This window comes from Eutrigla gurnardus (genome assembly GCF_963514095.1).
Source record: "Eutrigla gurnardus genome assembly, chromosome: 7".
NCBI classification, from domain to species: Eukaryota; Metazoa; Chordata; class Actinopteri; order Perciformes; family Triglidae; genus Eutrigla; species Eutrigla gurnardus.
This window is the reverse complement of record NC_139921.1, coordinates 7,589,008-7,615,710: the sequence shown is the minus strand read 5'-3', so window position 1 is coordinate 7,615,710 and position 26,703 is coordinate 7,589,008. Positions and strand designations below refer to the sequence as shown.

Below are 26,703 nucleotides of genomic sequence, written 5' to 3'. Positions count from 1 at the left end.
GCCCGTTGGGGCCTGTTGGGACCTGTTGGTTTTGGTTTTGCATACATTCTCGATGTGCTGCTGTAGGCGGAGGTTTTATGAACAAAACCGGCTCACACACCTCGGGGGGTGTGTACCAGAGGCTGGTTTATTGCGTTTACCCTGAGAACAGGGATACTCTCGGTTTTCCATTCCAGAAAGAGAGAGGAATTAAACTTTTCTTCACCAAACTTTTTCCAATATTTCATCTGGCGGATATAATCTTTGACCTCTTTGACCAGATTGTTTGGGTTACGTGTGTTGGAGCAGCATTCTGTTGGCGGTAAAAGCTACTTAGTTTTACTAAGGGTAAAACTTCTTTGAGCAGCCTCGTTGGTATCGGGTCGAGGAGACCAGTTGATGGTTTATATGAAGAGATCTTTGATGTTAGTTGGTGAAGGTTGATCTAAATATATATCAGGTCTTATTGCTATTTGTAAGACGGTGGCCTCGCAGTTGAAGAACTGGCTAATTCTGCGTTGGAGTTATTCTGCTTTCGCCAGAAGAATGTGTGTGTGTTTTTTTTTAACCCTATGCTTTTAGATCACATCCCTGGTCATAATATTCACCTGTCTAACAATAGATGCCAAAAAACAGATTTCTTTGTATTTTTAACTAAAAATCCAATATTTGTTTTCCTTTTTTTCCTGGAAAACAAAATATAACACAGGCTCCTTCCTTCCTTCCTTCCTTCCTTCCTTCCTTCCTTCCTTCCTTCCTTCCTTCCTTCCTTCCTTCCTGAATGCCATGGTTACACACGCCACACAGTAGGGGGCGGTATGCCCGTTTAAATCCGCTGTAGCTCCGCAAATAAACACATAGCAGATTAAGAAGCTTGTGCTTGGATCGGTCATCAGCAGACCTTTGATTCCTCTCTTTTTTTAGGACATTGGACTTTATAAGGTAAGAAATTAACGACTGGAGAGTTTGGTTATTTTCCTCTGATGATGGCATTAAAATACTGGATGATTTCTATACGACATATGAATACTTTTGCTTACTGACATTACAAACTGCGTTTAATAACGTGTTTATTATTGTTTACCGTTCCACACGTGTGCTAACATAACTCGGCTGTGTGTTGAATGATAGATATGTGCTGTTAGCTAACTTGCTTTACCGTTATTATTATTATTATTATTATTATTATTATTATTATTATTATTATTATTATCATTAGCCTGTGGAGACAGACCTGCGTCACGTGACACCTGCTAACCAGACTACATACATTAATTGAACCATTCCTCAACAATAAGCTAATGTTGTGGCCTATATCCGCCTTCTCTCTACCAGCTGTAGAGGTTGTCCTTGGATGGCAGCTGCAGCCTGGGGAGCATTACAACTGCCATCCCAGTGGAAAGGCAGGCTCTGCTCCAGTGTAATAGAGGCCATATAGTTTATGGTTTATAGTTAATGGCTCATCTTAGAGCGTCAAGACAACAAGCACAGTTAAGTTATTAGACATTCACAAATATGACTTTTACCTTATAGAACGGTTTTCACAGAGCCAACTGTTTCTCCCTGTCATTCTCTTGTTTCATAGATTTTCTTCCATCTCTTTTAACACCGTTTCATCTCCACAGGTGTTCCTCTCTGTTAATAGCTCTCCCTTTAGTCCCCGTTTTCTTCCAGATCCACTCAGTTTAAAGATTAAACACAGTCTTCACTTAAACAATAACTCTAGTGAAGCGGCGAAGAGTCTCCTTCCCCCACTGTGGTTTGCATCGACTGCATCTGCGGATCTTCTCTGGTCCAGAGGAAAGAACCGAGCGTTTGCAGAAACCAATTTGTCTACATAGAAGAAAGTAGTTGAAGCAGCAGTTGGAGCGTCGGGTACAAAAGCATGTGTTCTGTAATGGAGCACTCAAATGATTTAAATTCTCTGAGTCCTGCTGAACTGAGGCTGTTGATCAGGCAGGAAGATCCCAGAATAAGCATCACGTCTGGATTAGCCAACGGTAAGAACCAGTTTCACCATTAAAGAAAAACCCCTAAGGCTGAACTAAGAGGAAAATATATCTTTTATTTCAATATTGCAATTTAAATTTTGAATTTCTAGGCCTGTATTAGTCTAGATATGATTGTACCAAGCTTTATCACAAACGTAGTAGCTTCTTGTTGTTTCGCTTTAATCGGTCATTTAGAAAAACTACACGCAAACACACAATCACACAGAGTGAAGCAGGGAGGCTGCGGTGAGACACTGAGGTGAACCAGGGTAATGTTATCGTAACTCCACAATCTATGAATAGGCTGGGCGTAGTCGACTAAGAGCTGTCCTCATTGAGTTTATCCCTGCAAATGTGGAATTGTGAAGTTTTTTGCGGCCTCTCCTCTCACACGTCTACAATTGTGACAGAAGTGCTGTGTGACCATAGGTCCATGTATTTTTCTTTCATTGCTTTCTTTTCAAAATCTTTTTTTCACTAAGCCTTTTTTCTTTCTAAATATGAATGTTTGGAGAATTACTGTCACTTCTTAAAATCTTGCATGTTTGTGAGCCTGCCACATTAGGACGCCAAAAAATAGATTTCTTTGTATTTTGAACTAAAAATCTAATATTTGTTTTCCTTTTTCACATGGAAAACATAAACACATAGCAGATTAAGAAACTTGTGCTTGGATCGGTCATCAGCAGACCTTTGATTTCTCTCTTTTTTTTAGGACATTGGACTTTTTAAGGTAAGAAATTAAAGTCCCAGTTGGCAAGTCCTGCGGATCGAGGGCACTCTGTCAGATTTTGAATGTTTCCAACTCTCAGGCTCCTCCCCCACGACCACCGAGCTCCTCCCCCACGACCACCGAGCTCCTCCCCCTCAACTTAGTGCCCTTTGAAATCCCTTAGATCACGCCACCTTTGAAACACGGGTCCGATGTTGACTCTGGTTTTATCACGGGCACCGTCGCAATCTTTCTTTTTTTCCTTCTTCTCCACCGGTGTTTTCTTTTCCTTGGTTGTTTTGGACCTCCTCGTTTCGGTTTTTAACGAGGAATCGGAAGCTTGTTACTACTTCCCTCCCCCTCCTCCCTCGTGATAGTGGAACAACCTGAGGGAAGAGGGGCTCTGTGTGCATGAACACAGCCCTGCGTGCTGATTGGACAGGATGTTCCGGGCGCTGTCGATTTTTGCAAAACAACAGGCTCTACATGCACGTAGAGGCACGCTTTTTTTTTCTAAAACCTGATGATTTATGTTAGGGATGTCCCGATCCGATATTTGGATCGGATCGGCCGCCAATATTAGCAAAAAATGCATATCGATATCGGATCGGCCTGCACGGGAAAATCCCGATCCGGACTCCCGATCCAGTTTTTTTTTTTCAAAACTCCGGTCCGTGTTTTCCAGCGCACCGATGTAGGTAATCCATTCCAGTTTATTTCCGCTTTTCCGCAAAGTCCGGTCCGCGTTTTCCAGCACACCTAGCGCACACCTCGCGACCTGTCCAGCATCCACTAAACAACAACAAGACGGACTTGTGTGCATGTCCAATGTTTCCCCTACCATTGTACAGGCCATAAAATCAATATGCCAAAAATAAGCCACCTATCAATTCATTCATAAATCAATAATCATTTACATTAGGAGCGCCTCCGCGCAGCACAGTAGACTTGCTCCGCAAGACGCGCAGCCACAACAATCCTCGCCGCGCGCTCCCGCTATGTTCTTCTTCGTGTACTTTACGCGCTTTCAAATCTACTTGCCCTGCCTAAATTCTTACTTGCCCTGCCTAAGAGGTTCTTTTTGTGGCGCCGCGGTGTTGTGCAAATTTTCTTCAAGACTTATATCTTACTAAAATCCATTATCTGTTGACTGTAGACGACACTACACAACACTTCTTCTGTCAGAAAGCTGTTTTTATTTTTCATTTGTCATTACATTTCATATGAAACTTCTCCCTGCTCTCTTCCAACCAATGAAAGAAATGTTGTGACATTGTATCTTGACCCGACGTCCACTCCATTTGTCGTCTGGAGATTTAGAAGAGATGCATACTGCGTGAACGGCTGCTCCGTTTTGGCGACATGATAAGCTGTCGTTAGACATTTTTTTATCTGGTTGTGGCTCTCCAGGTAGAGTCTTTGGACACAACGGTCCATCGGTCCGGGAACATTTCGGTGTTTTTTAGCCTGTACGCAGGCCAGGTGAGGAAGTGACTTGCTATGGCTGTCTAAATTTTGTTTGCGATAGCTGTCGTTCCCGCGGAAGTGAAAAAACGTCACCGTACGTCTGCGTCGGTACGTCAGCACGTCAGCACAGAGGCTCAAGGTACAGACACACCAACTCCGGCAACAGACGTCAAATCAACGGATCCCATTCATTGTCTATGTAGAGCAGGAGCTCCGCATGATGGATACGGCACGTCGAATTGACTGCCCTGTCGCCGTACGTGAATTTGCATAAAGTTCGATGGATTGAACTTTATGCAAATGCCGTCCGTCCAACGCAGTGCCGCCGGCTCCAGAAACTTCGTTCAAACTATCAAACTAGGCAGTGTTGATCAAATATGAATCCAGATTCTGTTACTGCACTACACATTTCCCGCCTCAAATGTTTTCAGAAACATGCTTTAGCGTGTAGTTCAACTGTAAAATGAGATCGTTTGTGGCCCGGCCGCCATGTTGGAAACGGCAGAGCAAAACTCAAGTCCCGCCCACTTCGCAGGACGTCTATCCAATTGATCCAACTTGAACACAGAACTGCCCACTCGCGGGTGCGTTCGACGGTCCGTTGCGTCGCTGCCGGAGTTGGTGTGTCTGTACCATTAGCCAATCGAAGCACACACAAAAAAAAAAAGCAGCACACTGCAACTGCCGCCTCCACAGCAGCAGACAGATGATACGAATTTGTCGGAGTTTGTGCTTGCCCGACCGGGCAAGTCTGAACAGAGAAAAGAACCGAGCGTTTGCAGAAACCAATTTGTCTTCATAGAAGAAAGTAGTTGCAGCAGCAGTTGGAGCGTCGGGTTCAAAAGCGTGTGTTCTGTAATGGAGCAGTCAAATGATTTAAATTCTCTGAGTCCTGCTGAGCTGAGGCAGTTGATCAGGCAGGAAGATCCCAGAATAAGCATCACGTCTGGATTAGCCAATGGTAAGAACCAGTTTGACCGCTAAAGAAAAACCCCTAAGGCTGAACAATTAGAGGAAAATATTTTTTATATTTCAATATTGCAATTTAAATTAAAACTGCAAGCAGTGTCGTGACGGGCCCTCACTCACGTGCGGTCGTGGAGTGCCTGCGGTCACATGGCAGTGTCGTAGCCGTTATCTACATACACTATCCCCGCCTGAAGCCATGACTACAGTACCTCTATGGTTGAGGTACTTTCCCTATGCCTTTCCAAGACAACATCCTTTTGCCAGTCTTGGGCCTCCTTCTTAGACAGAGGTTCTTTCAACTCTAGCCTAGGTCTCGAATGTACCCCCGAAAATCTACATGCAAGACCGCTTTAGCCTACTTGGGGGCTGCTGTTGTGTCACTTCTTTCATGCTAAAGATATCGGTCTCTCCGACCCAGTGGGTGAAATATTTTGTCTGAGTCTAGCTTACATTTATGATATCTCACTTTTGACTTAATTCCTAGATGTTAAATAAAAAAAAATTTGATGACCTTGACAACGTGGGGTGTGTCTTGGATATTTTAGATGTAGACACAGGGCCATCCTTAGCTTAAGCACAATTTGATTCGGGGCCCTCCCGTTCTCTTCAGCTACGATAAGACGATTGACCATGGTCAATGTGCGATCATAGCACACCTACTGTAAATCTAACACTGACATTATCAATTATGAGTTGTAAAGGCTGTGTGTTTACCCTGCTCTGGTTTCTTAAAATAGCAAACTCACTGGAGTGGTCTGGCATTAGTGTGCACTTTAATATTCAAAGTGGCATGTATGACATGTACATAAAAGTAACTAAATAAACCAGGAGAAAATGTATTAACTAACTTAACTAATTTAATTGCTTCTGGATAAATAAACAAAACTGCAACTTTCCCAAGAAAATGCAAAATGCAGTCATTCTGCAATAAAAATAAATAAATACAAATGTAAAAGACATGCTTTTGGTTGACAAACGGGGGAGGGGGTGTTAGCTCAGGAGGTAGAGCGTTTGGCTGGCAACCGCAAGATTGCCGGTTCGTTCCCCAGCTCCTCCTAGCTGAGTGCCTGGTGTCCCTGAGCAAGACACCTCACCCCAATTGCTCCTGACAAGCTGGCTGCCGCCCTGCTTGGTTGACTCCACCGTCGGTGTGTGAATGTGTGAGTGAATGGGTGAATGTGTCATTCCTGTAAAGCGCTTTGGAGAAAAGCGCTATATAAATGAGGCCATTTACCATTTGACAAAAAAATGCATCATGCAAGACAAAAGTGCAGATCATTAAAAACAAAACGTGTAACAGTACCTCCCTAACATTACCACCCCTTTCTTCTTCTATACAAAATAAATATTAAATTAAAACTTACATAATGACTCAGAATGAGCACAGCAACCAATTACAATATTACAATAATGCAATCAAGTGCAATGCGGAATTATTTGTTTTGAAATTTATGCGCAAAATGTTCAGAAAAAAACAATTAAAAATAATTACTTTAATGCAGACACTCCGTGCGTCCGTGACTTTCGTTGCAAAAACATCCGTTGACATGTGCACAACGTGCAGGGTGAGCATGATGAACGTGACCTCAGATAACATTTTTTGCAGGAATTTCAACATGAACTGGCTTGACAATAAAGAAGTATAAATGGCAGTGGTTTTGTTACGGAGCTTTCAACCTTTTAAATTATTTGAGTCCTGCTGAGTTGAGGAGATTGATAGAGCAGGAAGATCCCAGAATAAGCATCATGTCTGGATTATCTGATGGTAAGAACCAGTGTTTCACTTCTATAATGCCGTATAGGACACTGGACCACGCTGTTGGAATTATCTACATTTACATTTACATTTAGGTCATTTAGCAGACGCTTTTGTCCAAAGCGACTTACACTAAGTACATTTGTCAAAATATCTCTGGCTAACTTGTACAACCCTAAATCATGTAAAACAAACGAACAACTAAAGCTGTGTTCACACCACAACGGAAATGTTCCTGTTGCGTTACTCACGCAGGTTTGGCCGCAGGACCAGTTTGTGGGATCAGTTGTGTTTGTTTTCCATGTAGACACCACAATGTTTCATCCATGTGGCTGAAATAACCAACTATCGCTGCTTTGTCCAAGATACACCGGCTAGTCAAACGGTGTCCTGCCTGAGTTCATCACCCAGAGGTGCTTGAAGAATTTAATTAAATTGGTTAAAATTCACTGTGAATGGCAATCCACACATCGTCTGGTTTACTTCAGCATTAGGAACCCAAATCAAACATTTTGGTGTGATTTAATTGCAATAAATGGATTAAGTAAGACAATAAGCAAATTACTTTTAAAATGCTTGTTTTCTGAAATGACGTTCAGATCGATTGAAGCTAGGCTATGCTAACACTGTAGCTGCTCCATTAACGCTCCAAATAAGGTAATCTAGACATAAATACGGCAGCAACCTTGTTGTTGATGCCATAGACAGTCTCTGGTTTATACATATAGATTTGTTGGGTCTCTGTACTAATGTGAGGTTCTATCATAGAGCTCTGAGTGATGACAGGAGATTCTCAACACGGATTGGTTTTGTGTCAGAGTATGGAGCTAGAACAGTCTCATAATTCATAAATGCACACAGAAATTCATAAATGCACAAAAAAGATTTACAAATGTATTTGGGGATTTGTATATACATGTGACTCAAAACACAAATACATTTTCAATGCACACACAAATATGTTTCATTTCATATGTAAGTAAAAAATATTCACATATAAAAAACAAGATTCATAAACATATTTCCAATGCACACACAAATCTAAAAAAAATCACAAATACATGAATGTTAAAGTATTTGCAATCTTCATCAAATACGCATTTGGGGCTTGTTACATTCATATATGACCTGTATTTACAAAGTGCTTTTCATTTGTAAACCTCCCTGCATTTGTGTGTGAAACTTTTGAGACTCCCCTGACGTGACTCTGATCCACAAATGCGTTTTTTCTAAGAGGAGGTTGTCTGTAGCCAATCAGATGTCTCCCTCCTTTACAGCCAATCACGTGAGTGTCTCCCCTCCTCCGGACGGCGGAGACGAAAGATGGCCTCTGGCAGTTCAAATGTAAGTAAAAAGTACTAATTTCTTGTGAATCTTTTACATAAGTCATATTCCAGAATTATGAATGACTGTTTAGCATGAATCGTGACGCTAAATCAGGTCTGAAACCTTTTTTCAGTGACAGAAAGTAAATGCATTCAGCTGTATTTTTTGTTTGGTTGTTTATCGGCTGTGTTTACCATTTCGGGTGCGACCGTATGCTGGTTAGTTAGATAAATTAGTCCTCAAACACATCATACAGTTTGACATGTTAGAGTTAGCATTACAGAAGCAAGTTAGGTTTAAGTGTCAGGAGTCATTCACCCAGCGGCGTCATCGGCCGTAGCTTACGGCTCCGCTAACGTTCATCTTTCCTCTGTCCTGTGTACTGCGAAGCCAGTTTAGTGGGTTAGCGAGGTATGTTGAGTCTGTACTACAAGTCAGTCAGTCAGGCTGTACTACAAAGGTGGCTCTCTTTTAGATCACCACGGTAACTTATGCTTAGGTCCCGACCAGGTTATGTTCAGAGTTTAATCATAAAACCGGCTATAAAAGCGCTGCTGTTTCACTATTTAACTAATTTACAGCTTGCGGCACCTTTACTTTGAAAGTCCAGTGGAGCTGGATCAGAACGGAGCGTTTGTACGGAGGGAGAGATCAGCTGATCCGCTGCTGTTGACTTTATCTCTGAGCGTCTCCGCCTACAGGTGTTCTCCTCACCCGTTGAGCTGAGCGTCAGGAGCTCATTATATATTAGACTATAGTCTATATTTTACTTTTATATACAGTCAGTCACCACTGATAGAAGTTGTTCGCTCGCAGCAGGACGGATAATCAGATGGATAATCGGTTAAGTTAATAATTTAACTTAATGTGGCCGTGAATGAATTAATTCCGATGTTTCGCCTGTTATATTTCAGTGTCAAACAAAAAATACAGCTGAATGCATTTACTTTCTGTCACTGAAAACAGGTTTCAGACCTGATTTAGCGTCACGATTCATGCTAAACAGTCATTCATAATTCTGGAATATGACTTATGTAAAAGAATCACAAGAAATGAGTACTTTTTACTTACATTTGAACTGCCAGAGGCCATCTTTCGTCTCCGCCGTCCAGAGGAGGGGAGACACTCACGTGATTGGCTGTAAAGGAGGGAGACATCTGATTGGCTACAGACAACCTCCTCTTAGAAAAAACGCATTTGTGGATCAGAGTCACGTCAGGGGAGTCTCAAAAGTTTCACACACAAATGCAGGGAGGTTTACAAATTAAAAGCACTTTGTAAATACAGGTCCAACAGTTCATATATGAATGTAACAAGCCCCAAATGCGTATTTGATGAAGATTGCAAATACTTTAACAGTCATGTATTTGTGATTTTTTTTTAGATTTGTGTGTGCATTGGAAATATGTTTATGAATCTTGTTTTTTATATGTGAATATTTTTTACTTACATATGAAATGAAACATATTTGTGTGTGCATTGAAAATGTATTTGTGTTTTGAGTCACATGTATATACAAATCCCCAAATACATTTGTAAATCTTTTTTGTGCATTTATGAATTTCTGTGTGCATTTATGAATTATGAGACTGTTCTAGCTCCATATCAGAGCGTCACACGCAAATTATTTGCCATCATTTGGGCATATTCAAGTCTTTGCATTAACTTTATATGCAATTGAGTTGTGTGAAAAATGTGCGTCTGGTGTGAACACACCGTAAGTCTGAACAATTAGAGGTAAATTGCCAAGACTAGTGGAAAAGTTAGTGGGGAGCACTGCTTTTATTCACTAGCACATTGATTCAGTTAACATTTTTGTGCACATCCATACATTAACATCTCTGGCACCACAAGTGTAATACATATAATACCAGCTGTAACCATTTGTTAATTGATTGACAAAATGAATTTGCCTATATCGATATATCGCCTATATCAAGTTCCAGAGTCTTAAAGTCCCAGTTGGCAAGTCCAGTGGATTGAGGGCACTCTGTCAGATTTTGAATGTTTACAACTCTCACGCTCCTCCCCCACGACCACCGAGCTCCTTCCCCTTGACTCTGTGCCCTTTGAAATCCCTTAGATCACACCACCTTTGAAACACGGGTCTGATGTTGACTCTGGTTTTATCTCTGGCACCGTCGCAATCTTTCTTTTTTTCCTTCTTTTCCACCGGTGCTTTCTTTTCCTTGGTTGTTTTGGACCTCCTCGTTTCGGTTTTTAACCGAGGAATTAGAAGCTTGTAGCTACTTTCCTTCACCTCCCCCCTGTGATAGTGGTACGACCCGAGGGAAGAGGGGGCTCGAACACAGCTCTGCGTGCTGATTGGACGGAGGGGTATTCCACCAAACTCGCTAATTAAGGCGGCGCTTACCTGGTTAAGCCTGGTTAGAACTAACGCCAACTTCCACTTGCGGCTAAACCCATTCCATTAACGCATTTCAGCCGCGCCTTGTTGAGGCTAATTCAAGCCAGGTTAACGTTGTCATGTGTTACGCAAGTTCACAGGATATGAAGCCAGACCAGAATCGTGAATGTCGAATCATCGAGAAAATGGCAGAAAAGACCAGAGCAAAAATTATTGATGGAACTGTATGAGGAGTACAAACCCATCATAACCAATAAAGGGAATACTGTAGTGATAAATAAAAATCGCGAGGCTGCTTGGGCAAGAATTGCCGAGCGATTAAATACGGAAGTACCGTTAAGAGTAACATGTTCTAATATAACACTGACTACGACTTCTCGAACGTGAGGATAGTGTGGAGGTAACGCGCCGGCTTTGCACGCGGCCGGCCACGGTTCAATTCCCGACTATGGAACTTTGTGAAACTTCTTTCTTTGGCCGGAACTCTTTCTCTCTTTTTTTAAATAGGCCTAGTAAATGCATCTACATTGACCAACTCATTTATCTCAACAATTCAATGAACACATTCAATGGACCTATTAATGAACTCACCTGAAAGGAATTTATGTGGCTGCATTGCATGCAGCAATGCCTTTGTCATTGGGATCTATAACATGCTATTAATAATAACATCTTTATGCCTATCATGTTTTTGCAAGTTATATTTGGGTTCTGGGGAAATTGTACGACATATTTATCATAGTTCAGGTAAAATGTTGGTCTAATTCTCTGATCTAAAGACAATTATACAAGCAAAAAAAACACACACATGAGATGTCCTCGCCAGGATGTGAACCTGGGATGCCCACGTTCGGGTGCAGGAGCATCACCACTCACCCAACTGGGGGCTTTTGATAGTGATTTGGCCAGTCGGTCTTAAACAAAATAAACAATTTATTCATATTTTTTTAATTGCAAGCGTGTATTCTTAGACACTTGATGAAAACAAAGTCCGTTTGTACTTAATATATGTCATTTTGGTAATTTCTGGTCTTTGACGTGATGAAATCACGAGGACTAGGCTTGGCGGAACCTTCTGCTGGTACAGTTGTTTCCGACAGACGGACTTCTCGGAAACCCCCGCTAAAGTAAGCCTGATGGTTAGCCTGCCCCGGGGCAGGCTAGTTTGGTCGGATAAATTCCCATGGTTACTTAGCGGAGAGTGCCTCAAGTCACGTTGATGGAACGCAACTCTCGCTAAAGGTAGCGAGGCTTATCGAAATTAGCCCGGCTTTGCGCTTAGTGAGTTTGATGGAATACCCCTCAGGATGACCACAGGCTTTGTTGATATTTTTGCAAAACAAACAACAGGCTCTACGTGCACGTAGAGGCGCGCTTTTTTTTCTAAAACCGGATGATTTATGTTGTTCTATCGGAGCATAGTGTCGGCTTCAGTGAATATGATCAAAATGTTGCCGACTGGGACTTTAAATGTGAACATTTTCTGTTTTTGCTTTTGTAGTCCTCTACAACTAAACTGAATAACTTTGTGTTCTGTTAGTTGGGACAAAATAAGACTTTATTTGAGAAAAAATGGTCAGAATCCTGTCAGAGTTTTCCAAAGCCAAAATGTATAATGAAAACAATCATTAGTTGCAGCCCTATTATCCATCAACCATACTTTCAGCTGGCAACATTATGACACAGCATGGCCCAACACTATCAGTTGTAAACTAGCTGCTCAGTTAGCCTCACAAACCAGCCAGTTCCCCAGCTGTGTCTTATTTATACTATCTTTTGTTTCTAATGTGATTATTGTGCATGGGATGTGGCACCTGGACATTGGCAACTCCAACCCTAACCCATGCATAAAATGTCTGTGTCTGTGTCAGGTTACCAGCAGGCTAATGTCGTCATCCTGCCCAATCACCTGGCCAATGACTTTGAAGAGTTCTGTCGCAGAAATCCCGCCCCCTTGCCACTCCTTTATCGCAGCCAATCAGGAGAGACTTCCTGTCCTCCTATCGGGAGACATGCTGACATAAGGTAAAACACACACATAATACACACTGAGCAACTATCGTAATACAAAAAGCTTAAATAAACATCAACTTACGCTCTTGAGATGGAGACCTGAATCTGGTTCGCCTTTGTAGTCTCTGAATTAATTATTTTCCATCGTGAGGTTATAGAATGACCCTGCCTTCGCCCAATGATAGCTGGGATCGGCTCCAGCCCCCCCGTGACCCTAAATACAGGATAAGCGGTAGACAATGGATGGATGGATGGGTTATAGAATGATTCACATGTATCAGATGTCAGCAGATTCCACATTAACTTTGGTTGATGTTTATGACTGTATGTTAGCTCTCTTTTTTTTTTTGTCTTTTTATGAATGTTTGAGCAGCACCCGTACTCTAGTCATAGAGATAAACCAATCAAATAAAACATTGAGAAGATTCTATGCAGACGACAGTATGGTACTCCCGAACTGTTCAGGGATAATTCAGTGATCCCTGACCTGCCACACAGACAGTGATGGACAAACATGTCTCCCACCTCATATTCACAGAGTCAATAAACTTTTTTTTTTTTTTTTTTTCAAATCTTTTTATTAATTCACAGTTGCAGTGGACAGTACATTCGGAAAAAGTCACATCTTCATTTTTTCATTTTCTATATAACCCAACACCCACCCTACCCTTTCCGGAGAACTATACATCCGGGCCAAAAAAATAAATAATAATAATAATAAACAATAGATTAATAATAATAATAATAATAATAATAATAATAATAATAATAATAATAATAATAATAATAATAATAATAATAGTAAGATTAGAATAAAAAAATAAATAATAAAAAATAAAAAAAATAAAAAATAAATTAAGAATATAAAATAAGTAAATACATTGAAAAAAAAAACATTCATTCAACATACATTGTTGTTTGCTGCCTGCGTCTCTGCATGTCAGGTTAGCCAGTTAGCCAGTCGGCCAATCTATGTGTGAGGAGTCATCTCTAAGGGGAGGGGGAGGGTCGATGTATCAGTAAGGTGTGAGTGTAGTCAGGGGTCAAGTCAAGTCAGGGGGACGTTTCAGTGGCAGGGAGTTTGTCGACATACTCAAGTAGAGGTTTCCAGTGTGAATAAAACTTCTCAGGACGGCCTCTAAGACTGAATTTGATTTTCTCCAGTTTCAGTAAAAATAATAAATCTTGTAGCCAGGATTTAAAGGAAGGTGGCTGGGAGGATTTCCATAAGAAAATAATCTTTCTTCGCGCAATCAAAGACGCAAAGGCTATAACATTATCCTGCAAGGATGTGGTTACAAGTTCATCAGGAGACACTCCAAAAATGGCTATCTGTGGCGATGGACTAACAGATATTCCAAGGACGTCAGAAATAGTTTTAAAGAACAATTTCCAATAGTTAGATAATTTGGAGCATGTCCAGAACATGTGTGTTAAATTGCAGGGTGTCTGAGAACATTTGTCACAAGCTTCAGGAGTCTTGTCTGGGTAAAGTTTGAAGAGTTTGTCTCTGCTATAGTGCAGCCTAAAGAGTACTTTAAATTGGATGACAGAGAGTCTCGCACAACTAGAAGAGGAGTTCACAGCTTCCAACGCTTTTTTCCATAGAGTATCAGAGATACTTATCTGGAGTTCAGTTTCCCAGTCGGCCCTGCACTTATTTACAGATGTATCATTTATTGGTGATAAGAGATTATAGAGAAATGAGACATGGCCCTTAGGCAAAGATTTAGCCTGGAGTACTAAGTCTATACCGCTGCGGGGTGGGGCTTGGGGGAACTGAGGAGAATGAGTTTGTGCGAAGTCGCGGAGTTGGAAGAAGCGAAAAAAGTCTGTGCTACCTAGTCCGAAGGTTGAGCGTAGTTGGTTGAAACTGGCGAACAGTCCATCTATGTACAAGTCTCCCAGACATTTCAGGCCTTTGTTTTCCAGAGCTGCAAAGCGCGAGTCAAGCTTGGCTGGTACAAATAAATAATTATTACAAAGAGGTGTAGTTTGGGGGAGGGAGAGCCATCCAAACCGCTTCCTGATTTGAGTCCAAATTTTTAATGTATGAGTTACAATGGGGTTGGATGTGAAATTTGCAGGAGAGATGGGGAGGGTGCTACATGCTAGAGCCTGGAGGGACATGGAACAAGAGTTTGCTTCTAACTGGCACCAACTATGTTGAGGTGCGGTGAACCAGAGCAAAATTTTTTGTGCGTTAGCTGCCCAATAATACCCTAGGAAGTTGGGCAATCCTAGACCACCCAGTGATCTGCCCCTCTGAAGTAAGGATTTATTCGCTCTGGCCCGTTTACCTGCCCAAATGAAAGTGGATATAATGCTGTTGATAAGATTGAAATATGATCGAGGGAGGTAGATTGGTAAGCATTGGAAGAGATAAAGGTACCTTGGTAAGATGTTCATTTTTACAGTTTGCACTCTACCCGCTAAAGACAGTGGTAAACGGTTCCATTTCTGAAGATCTTGTTTGACTGCTGCCGTCAGTGCTGAGAAGTTCCGTTCTTTCAGTGTGCGCATAGATCGTGTTACCATTATGCCTAGGTATTTTATGCCCACCGCTGTGGTCTTGAATGGTATAAGGTGAGTTGGGATTTCAGTAGCCAATTGATTTATCGCGAAACACTCACTTTTGGAGATGTTCAATTTATACCCGGAGAATATGCTAAACGAGTCCAGAATTGAGAGAATCGGTGGAAGGCTTGACAGGGGATCGCTTACATACAGGAGTAGGTCATCAGCGTACAGCGAGACCCGATGCTCCTCTCCATGTCTCCTTATTCCTTTGAATCTTCCTTCTGATTTCAATGCTATGGACAACGGCTCAATGGCAAGTGCGAACAACAGTGGAGAAAGGGGGCACCCTTGGCGTGTGCCACGGAAAAGGGGGAAAGGATCAGAGCGCTGTGTGTTCGTACATACTGACGCCTGCAGAGAGGAGTACAACAATTTAATCCAGAAAATAAAACAGGAGCTGAACCCAAATCGCCGCAAGGAAGAAAAGAGGTAGGGCCATTCCACCCTATCGAAGGCCTTCTCGGCGTCAAGAGATATAACCACTTCCGGATCTATAGGGGAGGATGGAGTATGGATGACGCCGAGAAGCCTTCTGACATTGGAAAAGGAGTGTCTCCCACCAATAAACCCTGTTTGATCCTCCGAGATGATTAAAGGCATAATGGGTCCCAAGCGACGAGCTAAAATTTTCGCAAGTATTTTCACGTCGACAGGTAGAAGGGAAATCGGCCTGTACGATGCACAGTTTAAAGGGTCCTTATCTTTTTTATGGATGAGGGAAATAGAGGCTTGCAATAAAGTGGCTGGTAGAGAGCCATGGCTGTGTGAATAGTTAAACATCTCTAGAAGTAAAGGGGCCAACTGATTAGAGAATCACTTATAAAACTCAACGGGGTACCCGTCAGGGCCCGGTGAAGAGTCAATAAACTTAATAAAATTCTGTCATAAACGTTTACTAAAATGGTCAAGTGTTTATTTATTTATTTATTTTTAAATGTCCACAACTATTGGATTTACTCGCCAAACAGTTTTGTGTAGTGTAGAAATCCGTGAAGAGTGATAGTGATACCACTATGGCGGTATCCGGTCTTTTGAAATGAACTTCAATAGGTTACTTACTTAATTTAATGATTACATATTGGTATTATGTGTTCATTCCAGTGACCCACATTAAGCTGTGTGAAGGTACAGAAGATGATTAGAGCCATATGTGAGTGACTGGGTTTAAATCCAGAAATCTGACTTAAATCTCAGAAAAGAATAACTTTTAACCCAGAAATCTGACATTAATTACTGGTTGTGTCTGAAATCAATCACTCGCTTACTTCCTTCTCACTGTCCATGAGTTCTGCAGAGAGGACATGACAGTGAGAACATCAGCAAAATGAAAAACACTTTAACACTACTCTTTCTTTTTCATATAACGAGTGTATATTGACACGCCGTCACTGATACGTGATAAACTGCTGCTAGGGGGCAACGTAGAGCGCCATATTTGAGTTATTTGACACATTGCAGTGAGAACGCATGTGTTTTTGTAATTATTATTCTATACTACAGTAACTTTACTATACTTAATATTTACGTCCCCCTGATAAACAATAATGCAGTGTACACTGTATGTCAAGGGCCTTCATTTTGAAAGGTAAAAACAGTAAAGTGGTGTGCGCTGCCGTTTTCAATGTGGCAATAAGCGTATTGTCCCCAATTAATAAATAAATAGGACATGGTGGCCGTTGTGATGTGCTGCCACATGAGGGTTTTTTTCTTCTTTTTTGTTGCTGCTTTCTCTTCTATCTAATTTTTCCCTCATCGCAATGCATGATGGTATATAATGGTGTACGTTGTCAAATTTTTACAATGCATTGTGGGATACTTTGAGTTCACTATATAGGGTATAATAATTCTCACTATACATTCCAACATGGAGAAGTCACGATATAGTGAGTGATTTCAGACAAAGCCTCAGAATTCTGACAACTTAAATAAATGTTTCACATGTGACGCTAATTTTCCTCTTCTGTAATGTTCTTCCTGTTTGTGTGTCTCTCTGTGTCTCCAGGACAGACATTTCTCAGTATTGTGTGTACGAAGAGGGTCGCTGTGTGAAAACCGTCTCCAGTCTGCTGAGTTACAGCACTCAGCCGAGGTATTTCGACAACGACAGACAGAGTTCTGCACTAAAAGCAGTTTAGTTGCCTTCAGATATGCAGAGGAAACTCAGATTAATCAGGATAACATACTAGAAGAAAATAGATTTCCTGAGGTCATATACTCAGATAACTGACAGCAACAAAATAATATCACCTCTAATTGTGCCTGGGTCCAAATCATATACTTAAGAATATATATATATATAGTGTTTTAAGCCTGATTTATATTGTGTATGTCTACAAAACACCATCATCATTTTTAAACAATTCAACATTTTCTTTCTGTTATCAAATCACTGATTTGTATTGGGCTTCCCGTCATTGTCAGACTCCCAAAGGACTCAAAGAAAATGCCAACATTCCTGACTTGTTGTTATCCTACCAGCCTCACTTCTTCTTTTGTTTTAATTGTGCTCCTAGGATTGCTTCAGAGCAGCAGGCTGCTCATCATGACCCATGGTCAGAAATGGTGTGTTTCTATCTGGGCTGCAGTTTTGGCTTTGAGGGCCAGCTGAAGAAAGCTGCAATCCCCGTCAGAAACGTGGAGCAGGGAACCAATGTCAGCATGTACAGGGTATGTTACTGATGCCTTCACAGCTGTATATGTGCACCAATTACCTGTCTCAGTGGTGAATACACGTAACAAGGCCAGGACCAAAATACAAATGAAGCGAGCACACATGATCTGAAGAATATTGCTGTTGGGACCTCAGGGTTTGTGTCTGTGAAACAATGCATGGATGCAGATTGATTTGTTTCTGAACATTCGGATTGGAGCGTCCTCTGTGTGGAAACACAGCCACGCACCTCCACAGGGGGTCTTTCCTCCTCCCCCATCTGCCTGCAGGCCTGTGTCACTGGTCCTGTATCTGCTCCTGCTAGTTCCCCAACATTGCTCAAATATGTAGACTAAGGCATATGGTTTTAGTCATATCTCACATAATATACTGTATAAATACTGTATATCTCACATGCCTGTAAGCAGTGTTGGGTATAGTTGCTTTGGAAAGTAGTTAATTAGGTTACAATGTTACCATCAATTAAAAGTAATCAGTTATGTTACAGCGTTACCTGTGAGTAACGCGTTAGAGTACTCATGCGTTACCAAAAATTAAAAGCCGTTTGCAGCGTCTCGCACATTCTGTAACTTAAGTGACACACACAGCCTCCTTTAAACGCACCGAGAAGTTGTGACAATGATGAGTAACGTCAGTCATCCAACCAAATTAACTCTGCAGGATAACAATAAAGACAGTTAGCAATATGCCACATAGCGCTTTATTAATTAATTATTTTTTTTTGATCACACAACATATGAATCAAAATTCACACCTACCCAGCCCAGGTAGCCTATATATGAGCACCAAACAAGATTAGGTAACTCCTGAATTTCTTTAACCCGAATGCAGTTATGAAAGTGCATAAAGTGCGCTTACTTGTAAACACAATCTGAGGTAAACAGGTAGCAGATTCAGATCCATTTAGAAGTTAACGACCAGTCAACGATCTAACAGGAATGTTAACAGCTGGATCTATGTCGAACAAAAATGATCACAGGCCGAATAAAATCGCTCACTGGCACACAGGCAAATGACAAATAGCCTAATAGCCGAACTAAAATACTATTCAAGTGTCACAGGCCTAAATTCACTTTACCATCGTCCACTTACGTTTACTCTTCAAAGTAGTGGTTAAAACGTAGCAGAAGAAGATTTTTGAAACGTCTGTCCGACAGTCGATTTAAGAACGAGACTCCCGAGGCTGAAAAACCTCTCACGGGTGTGCTGGAGGGTAGTGGGGTATTGAAGCGCTGACACAGGTAACGTAGGTCAGCAGCAGGGCACAGACGCATCGCAGCGCTGCGCCTCCGCTGACACATCCGCAGGTGGAACACTACTGTCTGACAAAAAGCAGGCTGCAGTCGTATCCGGAGAAATTCTTAAAATAACGGATTACTTTTATTAAAAAAAATAACGAAGTTACTGATTGCTTGATGCACGACAAAACATTTTATTTTGACTCAGTAAATCTACTCAATGCTCCTTGGTGTATATACCTCTTCATTTGATGTATGTGTATATGAGACAACCTGCTGCTGCTCAAAATCAATTGCCCCTTGTGGGATTAATAAAGATGTTTGAATTGAATTGAATTGAATTTGGACGGAACGCTGTTTATGTCTCGGCTTCATTGTCACTTTTGATCTGCATTTTATCAGTTGTTATAAGGTCATTGCACCCTGTGTGTGTGTGTGTGTGTGTGTGTGTGTGTGTGTGTGTGTGTGTGTGTGTGTGTGTGTGTGTGTGTGTGTGTGTGTGTGTGTGTGTGTGTGTTTGTGTGTGTGTGTGTGTGTGTGTCCAGACTGCAGTTCCCTGTGATCCTGCAGGAGTGTTCAGCTGCCCCACAGTGGTGACGATGCGTCCTGTTCCTGCTGCCATGCTGAATGCAGTAGTGGAGCTTACTCACCTCAACCCACAAGCACATGGAGCTCCTCTTCACATAGGAGACCCAGGTAAACACACACACACATACACACACAAACACACACACACACACACACACACACACACACACACAGGATAATAACTTCCATCAGGTAGGATCCACCACCCAGTATGGAAAAACTTGGAGGACTGTATACATCTTGTTATTCACAGTGAAAGACGGTTGACATTATCATTATCATTTCAAGAAAATTAACGTTTTCATAAACTATTTCACATTTAGTAGAGAAATGAGTTGTAGTCATAGTCAACAGAGAGGTTTTCATTGACACAAAGGAAACGCATGGTCCAGTACATAACTTTATTTCTGTGTGCAGCTCTCCTCGGCATACAGGACCTGTCCAGACCAGACTATGGGGATCGAGTAGAGCAGCAGCCTGGTGACGTCACAGTTTTCTGGGCCTGCGGAGTAACTGCTATAGAAGCAATACGTAGCAGCAGTGAGCGATATGATTGGCTAATGCTGTATTCATGACATAACCTTCTCCTAGTTTCTAAGAAACGATCATTAATTCAGACTTCCGTCTCTCTCCAGAGCCTTCTTTGGCGTTCAGTCACTCGCCAGGCCATATGTTCCTGACTGACATCCCAGACTCCTCCCCCACACAGCCACCCTCTGACAGCGAGGTAGACTCTCCCTCCACAGATCAGAATCCTGAACTGATCCCCCTCTGCTTTCTGGTATCCCACAATCCCTTGTTGTACAGTTTGGCATCTCAGAGGGCCGTGGCAAAGATCCGACAGCTGGAGACGATCATTGGAGAAGACCCAGGTACACACATTCAAAGAGTGGTAGTGCTGGAGCTTTGTCTGATTGCTATTTTATTTCAGCAGCAAATTATGTCATTATTGAAGTTATTAGGCTGCAATCTACATGTTTGTGTTTGCGGAGCACGTGGTGACATTTTTTACAGGTATTAATGTTCTCCTCAGGATGAATTTGTCGAATTCCGTGATTCCATCCGCATTATCATAGGGTCCTACTCAGCCGCCCTGATGAAGTAGATGCTAAAAAAACTACATAATATTCATTATGAAAGTGATTTAAAAGTCTGAAGTCATGATTTGTTCAGTCTGTCGACAGCATGACAAGCAAACAACTGTTAAAATGCTTGTTTTCTGAATGGAGTCTGGTTGAAGGGTGCTAGGCTATGCTAACATTATAGCTGCTCCTTCAACACTCACAATAACGTCATCTTGACTTAAATACGGCAGCGAGCTTGTTGTTTGTACCACAGACAGTCTATCTTTATATGGAGAGTTCAGTGGTTACGGCTGGTTCCCTTTCTCTCACCAGGTCAACGAGGGATCAGAGGTTTATATGTTCAGGATGAACTTCTGCGTTCCTGTCTGGCACTCTCCCATGCATCCTCTGTTGCCATAACAACCGGCTTTCCTTCACTCTACATGCACAGGTACCTACACATATACAATATAACTATTGTCACACAGGTATATCTACAAACCGTCATGCAGTGGTTCTCACACTCTGAAGTATTCTTACAACACATTACTCTCATCACCTTTTTTTAAAATAGCGTGCTGAAACACGTTGGTATATAATTAACTTTTCACTGACTTGTTTGGTGCCAAAGTTCTGTTTTTGTATCACGCCAATGGAGATAACTTCTCTTAGCTCTAGTTAAAAGTGAGAATGCGTAGATCATTGCTGCACCTGTTGGGAAACACATGACCTCTTCTGCTCCTTATCCGGTTGTATTGCAGGTTCCTACTTGCACATGTTTACATATTTTAATATTTTTTTCTATCCTGGTTGTGCTGCCACAGCTCTACTCAGCCTCTCCCTGAAACTCTCCCTGTTTGACCTCCTGCTCCTCCCTCCCAAAAACCCCAGTCTGCTCTGATTGGTCAGCTGATCCACTCTGTTGTGTTTAGTCAGCCGCCCATCACATAACCAGATAACAGGAGTTGTACTGATGAGGAATAGTGATAAAAGGAGTTTTTGCCTCTTCCTGTTGGAGTTCTTACAAAGGACTATGGCGACCACTAACCCAACTCTTCAGGTTAAAGCTAGCAGGTATTACCTGGCAGGTATTATGCAAATGTGTTAGTTGGTGACTGATCACTTTACAGAAGAAAAGGCAAACATTTGAATTGAGGCAAAGCAGTTCAGGAGCAGAGTTTCTGTGGGGGAGAGTAACTCCCTTTGGACATGGACTTCAGGCGTTGAACCTCTGGAGAACTTTTACATGAACAAAAAAACAATAGAAAACACTCAATGAAAGGGAGGAAGCAGAAAAGCAATTCATTATTACTTTAAGTTTTGCAAACAGGAACCTCAAATCATGGTTCCACAATATTGATTTTTATTGGTGTTTCCCATTTTAGTCCCCCTGACGAGACTGACGGCCCACCTGGAGCCATTGCCATGGCAACTATGCTGCTCTCCCTAGGGAAACAGGTGACATTGATATCGGACAGGAGAGCCCTGGAGATGAACCGGGCCATCATTGATGAAGCTGTGAGGACGGGTAGGAGAGAGATGGACCTTACCCTGCCACCAGTATATATGTATTGTTTTCTTCTGCTTCCTCCCTGTCCTTCAGTGTGTTCTCTCTGATCGTTTTTTGTTCATGTAAAAGTTCTCCAGAGGATCAAAGCCTAAAGTCCCCGTCCAAAGGGAGTTACTCACCCCCACAGGAACACTGATGCTGGACTGCTTGAAACTAAAGCCTGACTGATTTATCCGTCGACCGATTTAATCACATTGATATGAAACGTCAAGTGTTTAATTCATATATGAATTCCAATACTATGGAGTAAAACCATTCTTATATTGACTTGTTCTTCCACTCCTCTTCCTTTAGAAGTAATACAAAGGACAATTACATTTTCACAGCAGAAAACAGCGTCTTCTCAGCTCCACTTTACTAGCTTTGTTGAGGGCATGACGGACTAGTGGCTGGACAGATATTATGCAAATGTTACTTGGTGACATCATCTCTTTACGGAAGTAAAGGCAAGATTTCAAATCATTTCAAGAGCCCGACCTGTGTGGGATTTTGTGGACTGATTTAATCAACTAAACGTTTCTTTTCTTTTTTAAAGAGCCTCTACTTGGTTTAATAATCTGTAATACCACCCTTAGGTGTGCTGAAATCTGCAATCCCATTGGTCACATTTGAAGACAGCGGCCCAGACTCTGCACTACACTTCTTGTGTCACCATGGAGACGCCAGCAAGCCCAGGTTAGCTGACCTCTCATATGTGTTTGTCAGTAAGGATGAGGACACAATAAAGGACATCTTCAAGCTTTTATGACGAAAAGCAATGAAATGTTTTCACTCATTGTGTGTGTGATGTGTTATTTTTACACATCACACACACACAGGCCCAATACACAAGCGTTAATGTAGAGACACGAGAGCAAGGGGCTTCCCATGGACAGGTTGGTGGGTTGGTGCCATGCTCGAGGGCTCCCAGGTGTGAAACTAGCACCTCTCCGGATGCCAGTCAACACTCCAAACTTGGTCTATAAGGGGGCTTGAAACAGTGAGCCTGCCTGAGAATTTCTGTTATGGAGACAATTGTAAATACCGTGAAGTTACTTGAAAAGCTGTCCAGCTCACTAGAAGTAAAAAACAAAAAAAATACATGTGTTTATTAATTTAAAATTTATTTATGCAGATATTATGATTTATGACCATCTTATTTAACATTATATGATTGTGTTTGCAAAAAAATGCATGTCTCATCTGTGTCACAATACAAATATTAGTTTCTTCACAAAATGTCAAGTGACTGCATTTTAAGAGTTTTAAGCATATTTTGATGATTATTGGGATAATGAATTGTAGTTATTTTGACCAAAATAATCGTGAAAATACATTTTCATGTGGTCCCATGCCTAGCCCCAAATACTTCTTTACATCACGACTGATTTTCTAGTTTCGTCTGCAACCTTGATAGAGTCAAACGATGAATCTCTCAGCTTCAAAAGTGTGAACGTCACGTGCTTGTCTTTTTTTAATACCAGGTATGACCACCTGGTGGCGATAGAGCGCAGTGGACGTGCTGAAGATGGAAATTACTACAGCATGAGTGGAGTCAACATCAAACATCTGATTGATCCCATTGATGACTTGTTTATTGCTGCCAAGAATATACCAGGAATTATCACTACAGGTATTAGTTGTCTTCATTTTACTTTCTGTATAATACCTGTTTTAGAAATAATGGAACAACCATGTGGATCATGTTTTGCCTTCAAACCAAAGCATAGACTGCATGTTTTCCCCAGAATAATGACCCAATATTTGTGTGAATTGTTTACTTATCTATCATCCTATAACAATGTTAAATATTAATAAAACCCGGTTAGATCACGGTTACAAAATCCAGAATATTCTTTGAGTGAGGAATCAAAATCAAAACAATCTCTATGGAAAACCAAACTCATACCAATAATCTCTGATCATACATGTTTTGAACTGTTATAGTAATGACAGAAGGTTTTCTTTTATCATTTGCTTGATGTGACACACAGACTAAAATCATGGATACACCCATCCCATCACATTCAGCTAGGAGATGTAACAAACTCCAAACTAAGTCACAGCTCCAGAAATGAACTGATAAAGCTGTTGCTGTTTCCAGGAAGTATATTGCATCAACTTGGAAGCCAGAAATGTCCCGCCCCTCACCATAACCAGATAAGAGGAGTTCCATTGAGTAATAGTGATAGTGGAACACTCACACAGCTGTATTCTTCTGGAAGTATTTATAAATATGTCTGTTGCCTCCCATCCTCTTCACTTCCCTACATAGCTCATCAGATATTCCTCTGTCACCCTGCAGGAATCGGTGATGGTGGAAATGAGTTGGGGATGGGCAAAGTGAAGGAGAAGGTGAAGGCTCTGATACACAAAGGGAGTCTCATCGCCTGTGATGTTCCTGCTGATTACGCCATCACTGCTGGTATGACTTCATTCATCATTAGACCAGCTGTACGAGGTAAACACGACCTCAGTGCTGACTTCAGCTCCTGCAGGTTGGATGCACTCTGACATCCAGGTCTTCTTACTCCACCCAAACTACAGCAATGTCCCGACATCCAATATGATTTTCAACATTTCAGTTATCTTGTCTTAAAAAGTGGATTATGAGACGATAATGGGCCTCTGAGCACAGGCATACAAAAAGCCTCACCGCTTCTCCTACATATGAGCAACGCACAGACTTTAGAATTAGCCTCTTTTTGTTGTTATTTTGTGTCTGTTTGACATAATTTTGCATCACTTTATAGTTTTTTTTGTTTTTTTGTTGTTTTACGTCCATCTGTAGTTGTTTTGTTTCTCTTTTTTAGTCATTTTTGAATCTCTTTGTAGTTGTTTTGTTCCTCTTGATGATCGCTTTGTGTCCCTTTCTAGGTATTTTGTGTCTCTTTGTAGTCAATTAGTGTCTTTTGTAGTTGTTTTGTGTCGCTTTGTAATTGATTTGATTTCTTATCTGTAGTTGTTTTGCCCCTTTTTCTAGTTAAGTTCATCCTGGTTGGTACGTGTCTCTTTGAGTAATATTTTTTAGGTGAAGGAATCCATTCAGTAATCCATCCATGGGGCAGACTGATGAGTTAACAGACATACTTTTTTGGCCAGAATACAACATTTTGTCTAACCTTGTGAAAGTTTTGTGCTTTTAATTACAGTCCCCATGATCATTAAGAATCAACAATTAGGCTTTAAGCAGTAAACGACCTTTCCAAGTTGTCTTCCGGTTCATCTTCCTCCTCCCAGTCTCACCACCGTCCTTCCCCCCTTCAGGTGTGTCTAACTGGGGAGGATACGCTGTGGCCTGTGTGCTCTACCTGCTCCAGACCTGCCCCTCCCACCAGCGATACAGAAGGAAGGGACATGTGACACCCCGAGCACAGCTCCAGGACTGGACCGCTAACCTGCCATCTGTGGACAAGGTGAAGCACAAACACACCTTTCTGAATATTCTCAGCAGGATGCCCTCTCTTTAGGATGCTTTCTCTCACCCTTTTCATAATTCGTTTTGGGAGTGTTTAAGATATGAAGCAGAATATGCTCGGAAGTGGTAAACTAAAGAATATCCAGCATTCATGTATAATAAAAAGCTTTTTGATTCCAGGTAAGGCCGACATTATTATAGTACACCTCTAGGACTTTAACACACACTCTTTCTCCTCCAGGAGGAGTCTTTTCTTTCCACTCTGGTGGGTTTTGGGATAAGATGTGGGAGATCAGGTCTCCTGGCCATGGAGGTGGATGGTTTGAGCTTTCACCCCACACACGCTGACATCATCACACGACTACTGGAAGTCACACTGGGCAGCTCCACTCCGAACCTTTAACCAGCTCACTCTGTTCAGTCTCAGCAATAAACTGCTGAGACTGGCATTATGTGTCCTTTCTATTCTGATTGCCAAAAGGAAGTGAGAGACAAAAAGACAGAATACAAGAAGAGCTTGTGTGTGTGTGTGTGTGTGTGTGTGTGTGTGTGTGTGTGTGTGTGTGTGTGTGTGTGTGTGTGTGTGTGTGTGTGTGTGTGTGTGTGTTAGACGCTACCTCGGTTACCTTTCAGCCCTCTTCCTTGAATACCGGTAGCAAATCCGAATCAGTTAAAATCAGCTCTATTTTCTCCGTCCTCGGCTCTTTGCTGTCTCAATGATGAATTAATGAAACACAGTTCTGACACTAAATCAAAATGTTTTAAAATGCACTTTGTAAACGTTTTCTGTGTTGTTATTGACAGCAATTAGAAGTTGTTGAGATTTGCAAACCTAGATTTTTTGCTTTTAATGGGCTGTGATTTTGTCTCTCTGAACACAGGTTAATATAAATATAATATATTGGAGAGTTTTTCTTACAATCAAAGCATTGCTTGAAATTATTAAGGCATGTTTTAAATATTGATGTCCTTTATGACCTGGAGCCTTAGTGGCTGGATGTTATCAATGTTGTC

General features: G+C 41.5%; 1 protein-coding gene across 3 annotated transcripts; it reads left to right on the top strand.

The window, feature by feature from the left end:
• Positions 1–881: 881 nt before the first annotated feature.
• Positions 882–26,703, top strand: dglucy (D-glutamate cyclase). 3 transcript variants are annotated; one of them, XM_084013831.1, is made up of 15 exons: positions 882–921; positions 1,605–1,979; positions 12,440–12,593; positions 17,164–17,250; positions 17,675–17,828; positions 19,616–19,766; positions 20,076–20,198; positions 20,294–20,530; positions 21,056–21,173; positions 22,108–22,250; positions 22,868–22,967; positions 23,756–23,904; positions 24,577–24,696; positions 25,539–25,687; positions 25,931–26,703. In XM_084013831.1, exons 2-15 carry the CDS (start codon positions 1,865–1,867, stop codon positions 26,090–26,092), a joined length of 1,962 nt encoding a protein of 653 aa, XP_083869957.1. In that variant the 5' UTR covers positions 882–921; positions 1,605–1,864; the 3' UTR covers positions 26,093–26,703. The 3 variants fall into 3 exon arrangements, with proteins under 3 accessions (XP_083869957.1, XP_083869958.1, XP_083869959.1); XM_084013832.1 differs by lacking the exons at positions 882–921; positions 1,605–1,979 and adding an exon at positions 4,918–5,110; XM_084013833.1 differs by lacking the exons at positions 882–921; positions 1,605–1,979 and adding an exon at positions 6,811–6,883.

Coding starts and splice junctions, on each gene's coding strand:
- dglucy (XM_084013831.1), top strand. CDS start 1,865: ATGTGTTCTGTAATGGAGCACTCAAATGATTTAAATTCTCTGAGTCCT. Junction 21,174..22,107: donor CCTTCACTCTACATGCACAG/GTACCTACACAT, acceptor TTCCCATTTTAG/TCCCCCTGACGAGACTGACG. Junction 23,905..24,576: donor ACCAGGAATTATCACTACAG/GTATTAGTTGTC, acceptor GTCACCCTGCAG/GAATCGGTGATGGTGGAAAT.